Source organism: Oncorhynchus gorbuscha, linkage group LG16 (assembly GCF_021184085.1).
Source record: "Oncorhynchus gorbuscha isolate QuinsamMale2020 ecotype Even-year linkage group LG16, OgorEven_v1.0, whole genome shotgun sequence".
NCBI lineage: Eukaryota > Metazoa > Chordata > Actinopteri > Salmoniformes > Salmonidae > Oncorhynchus > Oncorhynchus gorbuscha.
In genome coordinates, this window is record NC_060188.1 from 67,624,804 (window position 1) to 67,636,920 (window position 12,117).

The window sequence follows — 12,117 nt, forward strand, 5'->3', positions numbered from 1 at the left end:
AGACAATGTGGGGGGGATTTTCTAAAGTAGGGCAAACAAAGTAGCTATTGTCCTTTATTATTGCCAGCTTTATTAATGTGTATTCATGTATTCTCACCCTGGTCCTGCCGGATCCTCTCCTGCTCCGAGTAACCTGCCACTGCCATGGTCAAACGACTCAGCCACCTGTGAGGAAACAACACTAATGAAACGTGACAGCTACACACCATTCCAGATCTCACACACCACATACCATTCTGTTATTCCCTGTTGTTTTTGCATCTCACATCAGCTCACCTGGTCATTTGCCTAGCCCTATTTTCCTAGACTTTCCAGGTTTCTGTCAGTCTGTCTCACCTCCTTGTCTCTTCCTGTCTCCCCCTCTCATATCTCAGCTCTGTGTCAGCTACAGTAATCATCACTGACAGTGACTCTCACCTATTCATGTCATCCACATTGTCTGCTGCAAAGTAGAAACTCTTGATCTTTGGATGGCAAGCCTTGAAAGCACTGGAACACAGAAACATGATGTTAAGGACAGATTCCACCATACTGTAAATATCCTGGGGCACATACACAGACTGCATATTCTGTACTGTGCATAGAGACACAAGACACCCATAAACATATCTTGCATTTAAAGACACACACACACATGTTCTCAACATATTCAAACAAACACATGTTGGGGTTCACAGAGACAAACAGACCCCAAGACTCAAATATGAATGAATCGGTATACAAACACAAATACATGTACTCACTACTTCCTACGGCACTCAGATGCACGATCAATCTTGAATTCAGGGAGACTGACAAAGCCCTCTGCCTTTTCATCCTGGGGGGGGGACACAATATCATATATTGTTCTGACATCCATTAATTTTCTGACACATACAAAAAATATAAAGGGATGGCTCACATTTTAGATTAGATAATCAGGACAGGAAGCCACAGTACTACAAATCAGCAAGTCTGTCAGTGTCAGTGTCACTCACACACTCACCTCCTCATTCATGTACCAGTACAGGCAGGTATCTTTCAGGATGAACCAGTACTTTTTCCACTTCTGGGAGAAATAACTTTTAGCATCCTTCTTCTTCCACAGCCAGCCCTCACAGTCCCCACGCCCCAGGTCCTTACAGGAGATACGCCTCTTACTGATGGAGGACAGAGAGCCACCTACTGAAGTGAGGAGAGAGGAGAAGATGGGTAGCAATGAAGGGACTGTATTGGGTGATCTGCGTCAGCATACATTTATGTATCTACAGGAGGTGTATGTACTGCATATTTGAGACTGTACATAGGGTATTAACTGTAGGTTTTGAATAACTCACCTTTACTTTTCTTCTTAGACCTTGAGAGCAGCGAGGATCGTTCAAACATCTACAAAATAACACAAATGAAATTGAAAGATAGCAATACACATTGATCCGTCTCCACTGTTATCAGTCCTCAAAATAACTTACCATAATTACAACAAACTGTATAAGCCAGTGTTGTCTCAGGGGTCTGGGACCAATGGGACTTACATGGTAGAGGGAGGCAGAGTCAGAGCTGGATGTGGACATGGAGACCTCCATCTGGAGGGCTGGGTGGAGGGCGTAGTGGGCAGGGCTGCTTTTGTCACTCTTCTTCCTGCTGCGTCCTGTCAGGTACTCCTCTGGCATGGCCTTGTCCTCACTCTGACTCACATAGTGCAGCAAGGAGTTTTCTATGGGAGCAGGAAAGGCCAGCAATTCTATCACTTTGTCTAATGCCATTTGATTCTATAGACCTACAATGTGTACATTATTTCTACCTACTGAATATTAACTGCGCTGTAACTTAAAACCTCTACTGGATCAGTGTCCCGAAATCGGGACAGTTGCTACTCAATATTTGACTTGAATGGCATTGTAAACAAAAGCCAACTTTCCGGGGCATAGACATGTCTTATATGGTCAGAAAGCTTAAATGTTGTTAATCTAACCACAGTGTACAATTTACAGTAGCTATTACAGCTAAAAAATACCATGCTATTGTTTGAGGATAGTGCACAACATAACACTTTTATCAAGGCAACTGGTTTGATACATTCACCTCTGATGGTATATAATGTACTTACATTCAGTAATCTTGCTCTGATTTGTTATCCTGAGGGTACCAGAGACGAAATGTAGCATAGTTTTGTTTGATAAAATCTATTTTTATATCCTAACACGATCCATGTTTTATACAGCGTTTTGCATGAATTCCAACTCTTTCAACTTGCAACAAAACAATCTATGAAATCTAACCGGCTAAACCTTGTTTCACCCGGTCAAGTTTGGTTTCTGTGCAATCCTCAGACACTCTAGAAGGCAACCCAAAAAGTGTTAATCATTTTACATTACGTATTGGCTACACAACATGTTAATTAGCCCATGAAGGACAGCCATCATTATGCTTTACATGAGTATGTGATGGCCCTTTGTAGGACTAATGGCCATTGTCCTATGGCTGCGCGCAACACAATTCATTCCCCATTGAAAATCCACAAAGTTTTCTGAAAACTGAAAAAGTACAACATGGCTGCTAAGAGTATAAATGCTAAATCGAACTTCAAGTATACACATTTGGATGATATTATTGCAGAAATTTACTGTGAGAGTGACAAGAGGAGTCCTGCGAGCAAGAAAGACTGGAAGGAGAAGGTAACGTTACTTTTATATCTGTAAGTAAAATACTTTTTTTCTTCTCGTGCTAATCCAGTTGTTTAAATGGATGCATATTCTTTTAAGATATTTGTCTTTGATTTCTATATATGTACAGTATATATAATATATAGACCTAAGGCATACAATATATTAGTATAGTCTGTGTATGTTATGTTGGCTATGACATGCTGTGGCTGTGGCTTTTGACTGTTTTATAGGCTATTGGTCCTCATATTTCATTAAAGTGATTGTGTTCCCCATACTCTATGTAATATCCATATAGATACACTACCGGTCAACATTTTTAGAACACTTACTCATTCAAGGGTTTTTCTTTATTTGTATTATTTTCTACATTGTAGAATAACAGTGAAGACATCACAACTGTGAAATAACCCATAACACATCCCAAACCATCTCAATTTGGTTGAGGTCAGGGGGATTGTGGATGCCAGGTCATCTGATGCAGCACTCCATCACTCTCCTTCTTTGTAAAATAGCCCTTACACAGCCTGGAGGTGTTAATTGAAATGTATTCCAGGTGACTACCTCATGAAGCTGGTTAAGAGAATGCCAAGAGTGTGCAAAGCTGTTATCAAGGCAAAGCTTTTGACCGGTAGTGTTTGTGTTGTGTATTTGATGTATTGATGTCGTGCTAACCCCCTACTAAAATAAAGGTTAAATAAAATAAGTAATGGTAATCTTGAGTTCTAACTGATTTTTAAAAATCCTCAATAGTGTTAGAGACTCCTCCATCCCCCACTCATTCAAACATAGGACCTGAATCCTCCAGTCTGACCCCTTGCTGTGTCTCGCTACACACCCTAACCCCGCCCGGCAATCTAGAGGTGTGAAGGTTAGTACCTTTTATGTATGGAAGCTAATGATCCATCATGTATGACATTCCTGGGAGTGTGTAAATTTTATTACCATAGCATTTTTGTATGTTCCCAATTTGGCCACTTGGGTACATTTGGGCAAACTCGGGACACCTGGGAGACTTGATACAAAATATTATGTAGATCTCTCATTCTTCAATGTATCAGTCTGAAACTTTGCACACACACTGCTGCCCTTTTGTGGGAAACATCTAAATTACACCCAGCTTACTATGTCAATGTATGGCCTTTCTTTTGCATTTCAAAGATGATGCAACAAAAATAAAAATAAAGAATGCATGCTTTTTTGTTTGTTTTATCTTTTACCAGATCTAATGTTTTATATTCTCCTACATTAATTTCACATCTCCACAAACTTCAAAGTGTTTCCTGTCAAATAGTATCAATAATTTGCATATCCATGCTAAAGGTCCTGGGTATGTCATTTTGGGCAGAAATTGAGCTGAAGGGTCCGATCCTTAAGAGGTTTAATGCAAACTTAAACAAGAGCGGAAAAACAAGCCAAGTCAAAATCCAATTCTCGAGATTGTGTAATGATTGCTTGGATGAAAGTGGACAGTTGTGTGACTTGTGAGCATTAGGGCCTTAAGACTGGAGCAAGGCCCATTGACGAATGTCCTCCATCTGACTTATGAGCAAGTTTTGTGATTTATGTTTTAGGGAAGTGTAATTGATGTTTTGTGTAGTCCTGTGGTGTGTCCAGGCATTCGACTTTAGGGCTCTAAGGCTTTACTCTGCCTTGTCATTCAGACCAATATCTATACTTCACTCAAACTCCATTACTGCACTGAAACAACATAGCCATTCCTAAAGGACTGTCATTATTTTGATATCTGCATGGCATTTCCCTCAAAAATAGAAATAAATGTTGCATTCAGGAAGAAATTCAATATGTCAAAGATACTGCCTCTTGCCAAAAAGGCAGATAAATATAGCACCCTCACTGATGCTGAAAAGCCCACAGGAACAATAGACTGACTGCCACCACCCCCTTCAGGAAGCACAAACATAACACCACAATGTCTGCCTCTCAGACTGAAACAAGGCCATTCGCTCTCTTCCTACTCTGTTTGCCACTGGGCTTGGCAGCAACCAATGAAAGGCACGAATCTTGGGAAGATCCTGGCTACAGTTGCCAAGGAAACGACATACAGTACCTTCAAGACCCAAAAGCAGAGAAAGAGACAGAGAGAAAGAGGTGAGAGAGGAAGAGAGAGAGAGAGCAGGAAGGACTAATTGAGATACACAGAAAGAAGATACAGGAAAAGAGGGACAGATAAAGAGGAGGATAGCTAATTCAGTATCATATCTATCATGCACTGAGCCCTGCCTCACATGGCTGCTCAGCCTCCTGGTCCCTTGGCTAAGACATCTGAGATGGGGAGGTAGAAAACCCGTCCCTGGCCCAATTATGAGTGATATCCACCCACTCACCTCTGCTGCTTTATCTCTCTCTTTCTGTCTCCCCTCTCTCTTTATCTCTCCCTCTCTCTCTCTCCATCCCAGCCTCCCACTCACCTCTCCTGCTCTCTCTTTTCAGCTTGGCCGAGTCTTCATAGTCTCCCACCCAGTTATATTCCACTGGCATGGAGATGGGCCTAAGCCTGCCTGGAGCACACAGACCACATAACATACAACATTACAGACCTACCCAGGAACATCAAAGAGCTACAAACAGCCTATATTAACACCAAAGTGACACAAACACTAACATTACAAACTCATAAAGGATTGCATAGGAACAAGTGCACCACAGGCATCCCACATCCAAACACACATTCTTGGACTGGGTCATACCATATGTGGGAGATTGACATCCCACATCCAAACACACATTCTTGGACTGGGTCATACCATATGTGGGAGATTGACATCCCACATCCAAACACACATTCTTGGACTGGGTTAATGCCATATCTGGGGGATTGACATCCCACATCCAAACACACATTCTTGGACTAGGTTAATGCCATATCTGGGGGATTGACATCCCACATCCAAACACACATTCTTGGACTGGGTTAATGCCATATCTGGGGGATTGACATCCCACATCCAAACACATAGCCTTGGACTGGGTTAATGCCATATCTGGGGGATTGACATCCCACATCCAAACACATAGCCTTGGACTGGGTTAATGCCATATGTGGGGGATTGACATCCCACATCCAAACACACATTCTTGGACTAGGTTAATGCCATATGTGGGGGATTGACATCCCTCATACAAACACACAGGCTTGGACTTGATCTTACCATACAGTATGTAGGGGGCTGACATCCCTCATACAAATATGCAGGCTTGGACTGGGTCATACCATAAGTGGGGGTGCTGTCCCTGCGGGCAGGTGGAGGTCCATGGTTCTGGTCGTACTCGTAGCAGTAGAGAACAGCATCCTCCTCCACCAGAGGAAAACGTCGGCGACACTCCTGGTCCAGGAAGGAGTTGGGGGACTCAGAGCCCTTGGCTACCGGGACTTCAGCTTGGAGGTCATCGTCACCTGGTAGATTCCCCTTGTCATCTCTGCAGCACAGATCATGGAGAGAGTCTGTTTGCCTATGGAGCATCGACTGCAGAGGTAAACCTAAACAAACTCATATACTATAAGGCACATATATCACCCCTCAAAAGGGAACAAACTGACTAAATACACAGACTATCGTAATTACACAGGTAAAACCATTGTACAATATTTCACTGCAGTTAGCTTACTCACAACATATGAACAGTGACTACACTGTAATCCCTAAGGTAAGGCATACAGTATGTCATAGTGAGGCAGCTTGTTTGTGTACCTGGGGGTGTATGGTTCATCAGGGGCCGGGGGGATGAAGAGGTCCTGCAGGGCACAGCTGTCTCTCCTGGACGGGGTGCTCAGGGTACTGGTGGGCGTGGCCACACTGCTGCTGGGGCTCTGAGGGATGATGGGCTATGAGGAGAGAGATAAAGAGGGGGGAGAAGGGGGAGAGGGGGGGGGTTAGTTTTCTGACATACTGCAGTGATGTGTAGTCTCGATAACAGTTTAAGACTACGCTTAATCAAACCATTAGAGCTTCAATATGTGGAAATTCTTTGTTTCTCAGTTGGAGAATGGCTAGAGGCAGGGTTAGGGAATGGAACATATATTTGATCCTTTGCATTTGATGAACTATAAATTCAAAGCATAAGACAATAACTGAATCTGGATGCATGATGAAACAAGAGGGAGAGGAAGGTAAGGAGAGGAGAAGAGAGGTAGCAGAGAAGAGGTAAAGGAAAAGGGGAGGGGGAGGTGGGTAAGATGGGGGGGATCAGGAGGTGGCAGAGCTCTGATGCGCTCCAGTTGGTCAGGGCCCCAGGGGGAGGGAGGAAAACAGCACTTAGCCCAGCATGGGACTCAGAGGGGGGGCAGGGATGAAGTCACATATGCCCCTCACACACACGCTTCCTCCATGCACCAGTTCAGATATAACACCTATATTACACAACATTTTGGGGCAGAATATGACACACAGACAGACACAGTAACAAAAACTCACTGCTTTACCGAGACCCACCAACATACAGTTCACTCTCCTGATTGCATACTCACCGACACAATGCACAGACAGTCACATACTATACACATGCAAAAGTTCACACACCATCTCAGTCATGAATCTACTGATAAGATAGAGGGATACTGTACATAAATCACCTCTCACTAAATGCCACCCTATTCCATATATACTATAAAGTAAGCACTATAAAGGGAATAGTGTGTTATTTCAGATTCGGCCACACATACACTACCCACCACTGCGACCTGTATGTTCTCGTTGGCTGGCCCTCGCTTCATACTCGTCGCCAAACCCACTGGCTCCAGGTCATCTACAAGTCTTTGCTAGGTAAAGCCCCGCCTTATCTTAGCTCACTGGTCACCATAACAGCACCCACCCACAGCATGCGCTCCAGCAGGTATATTTCACTGGTCACCCCCAAAGCCAATTCCTCTTTGGCCGCCTTTCCTTCCAGTTCTCTGCTGCCAATGACTGAAACGAACTGCAAAAATCACTGAAGCTGGAGACTCTTATCTCCCTCACTAACTTCAAGCACCAGCTGTCAGAGCAGCTCACAGATCATTGCACCTGTACATAGCCCATCTGTAAATAGCCGATCCATCTACCTCATCCCCATACTGTATTTATTTATTTTGCTCCTTTGCACCCCAGTATATCTACTTGCACATTCATCTTCTGCACATCTATCACTCCAGTGTTTAATTGCTATATCGTAATTACCTCGCCACTATGGCCTATTTTATTGCCTTACCTACCTTAACTTACCTCATTTGCACACACTGTATATATATTTTTTTCTACTGTATTATTTACTGTATGTTTGTTTGTTCCATGTGTAACTCTGTGTTGTTGTATGTGTCGAACTGCTTGGCTTTATCTTGGCCCGGTCGCAGTTGTAAATGAGAACTTATTCTCAACTAGCCTACCTGGTTAAATAAAGGTGTTCTCAACTAGCCTACCTGGTTAAATAAAGGTGTTCTCAACTAGCCTACCTGGTTAAATAAAGGTGTTCTCAACTAGCCTACCTGGTTAAATAAAGGTGTTCTCAACTAGCCTACCTGGTTAAATAAAGGTGTTCTCAACTAGCCTACCTGGTTAAATAAAGGTGTTCTCAACTAGCCTACCTGGTTAAATAAAGGTGTTCTCAACTAGCCTACCTGGTTAAATAAAGGTGTTCTCAACTAGCCTACCTGGTTAAATAAAGGTGTTCTCAACTAGCCTACCTGGTTAAATAAAGGTGTTCTCAACTAGCCTACCTGGTTAAATAAAGGTGTTCTCAACTAGCCTACCTGGTTAAATAAAGGTGTTCTCAACTAGCCTACCTGGTTAAATAAAGGTGTTCTCAACTAGCCTACCTGGTTAAATAAAGGTGTTCTCAACTAGCCTACCTGGTTAAATAAAGGTGTTCTCAACTAGCCTACCTGGTTAAATAAAGGTGTTCTCAACTAGCCTACCTGGTTAAATAAAGGTGTTCTCAACTAGCCTACCTGGTTAAATAAAGGTGTTCTCAACTAGCCTACCTGGTTAAATAAAGGTGTTCTCAACTAGCCTACCTGGTTAAATAAAGGTGTTCTCAACTAGCCTACCTGGTTAAATAAAGGTGTTCTCAACTAGCCTACCTGGTTAAATAAAGGTGTTCTCAACTAGCCTACCTGGTTAAATAAAGGTGTTCTCAACTAGCCTACCTGGTTAAATAAAGGTGTTCTCAACTAGCCTACCTGGTTAAATAAAGGTGTTCTCAACTAGCCTACCTGGTTAAATAAAGGTGTTCTCAACTAGCCTACCTGGTTAAATAAAGGTGTTCTCAACTAGCCTACCTGGTTAAATAAAGGTGTTCTCAACTAGCCTACCTGGTTAAATAAAGGTGTTCTCAACTAGCCTACCTGGTTAAATAAAGGTGGAAAAAAACAACAACAAAAAACAAACACATTCATCAGTTGTGTGGAGGTTGAAAGTATTGTCATACTTGCAGGGCTAAGGGTTTCCATCTCATGTTCTTCAGTAGTGCTGGGGTGGATGTGAGTGTACTCTGTGGGCGCTTCTTAAGAGTCAGCATAACACCCCCGGGATCCCCGCGCAAAGAATTGACCAAGTTCTTCAACTGCCAGCCCACCTAGCGCCACACGCCAACAAACACACACACAAACACACAATGAAAAACACATGGGGCAACCTTTCACACAAGCATAGTAGTAATCATAGGGTAGTCATTTTCCAGTATGTAGATGTATGAGAATAAGATAAAGGGGATGGGCAGAGAGATAATATAAGGTAAGAAGAGAGAGAGAGACACACCACTGTCTGATGATTGACCTGGATGACTTCATCGCCTGCGTGGATTTTCTTACAGCGGTCAGCCAGAGACTTATGGAGAGGAAGACACATCACACAGCTATAAAAACAGATTGGCCTGATGCTGTTCACTGTCATTAATGGGATTCACTGTGACACAACCATGAGTGACACTTCTCCGTCTGTATCATAGGAGAATGATCTACATGCCAAATGGCTTCATAGCCCTGACTGACCATGTTGAAGATTTACTCACTCCCTCTGTAGTTCCAGTGATGACATGCAGGCCGTCATATGTGGATTTGATGTACATGCCCTATAGAGAGACAGAGAGAGGTAGCTTACAGCCATATCCTGACAAGTTCATACATCCATATGCAGTACATAACAAACACAGACACAGAAATGAATTCAGTTTAAAAGAAACATATAACATCTCCGTAAATCCATATCGTAAATATTCAATCGGTCCCTGTCAATCGTAGAGGCAAACAGACAAACGTACTAAAATGCTCAAGCCTGCCCTTTGATGGGCTGTAAGTGCATAACAAATAGACACACAGACACACACACACACACACAAACACACACACACACACACACACTCTCAGTGCATTTCCGTCTGAGTGAGATGAGAGTAAGAGGTTTATTTTTGTCCCATTCGGCCCACTCCTCTGTTCAGGTTATATTGACTGTACTGTATGTGAAAAGCTCTGTGGCCCTCTGTGTGGCCTGTGCATATGTGTGTGTGTGGGGGTGGGAGCTTACAGCCCCAAGCAGGACAGTCATATCTAAGTGCAAGTCAGAGCAAACATGGAGGTTTTAGATAACAGTTTATGTCCATATATTGTACAGGAGAAATCTACTAAGTAAATACAGTGTACTCGGAAAGTATTCAGACGCCTTCACTTTTTCCACATTTTGTTACCTTACAGCCTTATTCTAAAATGGATTAAATTGTCCCCCCCATCAATCTACCCACAATACTCCATAATAACAAAGCAAAAACAGCTTTTTAAAATTGAAAAAAACAACAGAAATATCACATTTACATAAATATTCAAACTCTTTACTCAGTACTTTGGGTATGACGCTACAAGCTTGGCATACCTGTTTTTGGGGAGTTTCTCACATTCTTCTTGCTCTGTTAGGTTGGCACAGCTATTTACACAGCTATTTACACAGCTATTTTCAGGTTTCTCCAGAGATGTTCGATCAGGTTAAATTCCCCAATCTGGCTGGACCACTCAAGAACATTCAGAGAATTGTCCAGAAGCCACTCCTGTGTCGTCTTGGCTGTGTGCTTAGGGTCATTGTCCTGTTGGAAGGTGAACTTATGCCCCAGTCTGAGGTCCTCAGTGCTCTGGAGCAGGTTTTCATCAATGATCTCTGTACTTCACTCCATTCATCTTTCCCTCGATCCTGACTAGTCTCCCAGTCCATGCTGCTGAAAAACATCTCCACAGCATGATGCTACCACCACCATGCTACACCTTAGGGATAATGCCAGGTTTCCTCCAGATGTGACGCTTGGCATTCAGATCAAAGAGTTCAATCTTGGTTTCATCAGACCTGAGAATCTTGTTTCTCATAGTCTGAGTCCTTTAGGTGCCTTTTGGCAAACTCCAAGCGGGCTGTCATGAGCCTTTTACTGAGGTGTGGCTTCCGTCTGGAATAAAGGCCTGATTGGTAGAGTGCTGCAGAGATGGTTGTCCCTCTGGAAGGTTCTCCCATCTCCACAGAGGAACTCTGGAGCTCTGTCAGAGTGGCCATTGGGTTCTTGGTCAGCTCCCTGGCCAATGCCCTTCTCCCCCGATGGCTCAGTTTGGCCAGGCGGCCAGCTCAATCTTGGTGGTTCCAAACTTCTTCCATTTAAGAATGATGAAGGCCACTGTGTTCTTGGGGACCTTCAATGCTGCAGAAATGTGTTGGTACCCTTCCCCAGATATGTGCCTTGACACAATCCTGTCTCGGAGCTCTACGGACAATTCCTTCAACCTCATGGCTTGGTTTTTGCTCTGACATGCAGTATCAACTGTGGGACCTTATATAGACTGGTATGTCACTTTCCAAATCATGTCCAATCAATTGCATTTACCACAGGTCGACTCCAATTAAGTTGTAGAAACATCTCAAGGATGATCAATGCAAACAGGATGCACCTGAGCTCAATTTCGAGTCTCAAAGCAAAGGGTCTGAGTACTTATGTAAATAAGGTATTTCTGTTTTTTTTTTTTTTTTTTTGCAAACATTTCTAAAAACCTGTTTTAGCATTATTGTGGGGTATTGTGTGTAGATTGTAAAAAGTAATGTAATACATTTTACAATAAGGCTGTAACGTAACAAAATGTGGAAAAAGTCAAAGGGTCTGAATACTATCCGAATGCACTGGTTATAAGAGTTACCTATAATATTGATCTATTACCCAGAAAGAGTGCCTGTTTTGTATTTGTGTGAGAGAAAGAAAATAAGTACAAGGCACAATACCTAGTATGTACTGTATGCCTGAGTAATTGGGGAGTCTTACCAGTCCCTCAGTAGACTTGATGTTGGCCAGCTGAACTACCTCCAAATGGGCTGACTGAGACACCATCGGGTCAGAGGACAGAGAGATGATGTGATCACACACTCCAGATAGAGTCTTACACTGGAAAAGGGAAGGATGGTGCGAAAGGGAAAAGAGTGAACAGTGATTTTAGATCAATTAAGGATGAGTCGCCAGCCAG

The 12,117-nt window shown here is 42.9% G+C and overlaps 1 protein-coding gene across 4 annotated transcripts in view; it reads right to left on the reverse strand.

The window, feature by feature from the left end:
* LOC124000086 (connector enhancer of kinase suppressor of ras 2-like) overlaps positions 1-12,117 on the reverse strand; it is a 42,937-nt gene that overhangs the window by 12,275 nt on the left and 18,545 nt on the right. For 2 of the 4 annotated variants that reach the window (XM_046306211.1, XM_046306209.1), the window contains exons 6-18: positions 11,919-12,038; positions 9,648-9,707; positions 9,395-9,463; positions 9,066-9,212; positions 6,356-6,489; positions 5,878-6,083; positions 5,075-5,164; positions 1,512-1,693; positions 1,317-1,365; positions 986-1,161; positions 744-817; positions 418-489; positions 98-165 (exon numbers count right to left, since the gene is read on the reverse strand). In XM_046306211.1, coding sequence (XP_046162167.1) covers positions 98-165; positions 418-489; positions 744-817; positions 986-1,161; positions 1,317-1,365; positions 1,512-1,693; positions 5,075-5,164; positions 5,878-6,083; positions 6,356-6,489; positions 9,066-9,212; positions 9,395-9,463; positions 9,648-9,707; positions 11,919-12,038 — 1,447 coding nt within the window. Of the gene's footprint in view, positions 1-97; positions 166-417; positions 490-743; positions 818-985; positions 1,165-1,316; positions 1,366-1,511; positions 1,694-5,074; positions 5,165-5,877; positions 6,084-6,355; positions 6,490-9,065; positions 9,213-9,394; positions 9,464-9,647; positions 9,708-11,918; positions 12,039-12,117 lie in introns of all 4 variants that reach the window. The other 2 variants (XM_046306210.1, XM_046306208.1) reach the window with 1 other exon arrangement.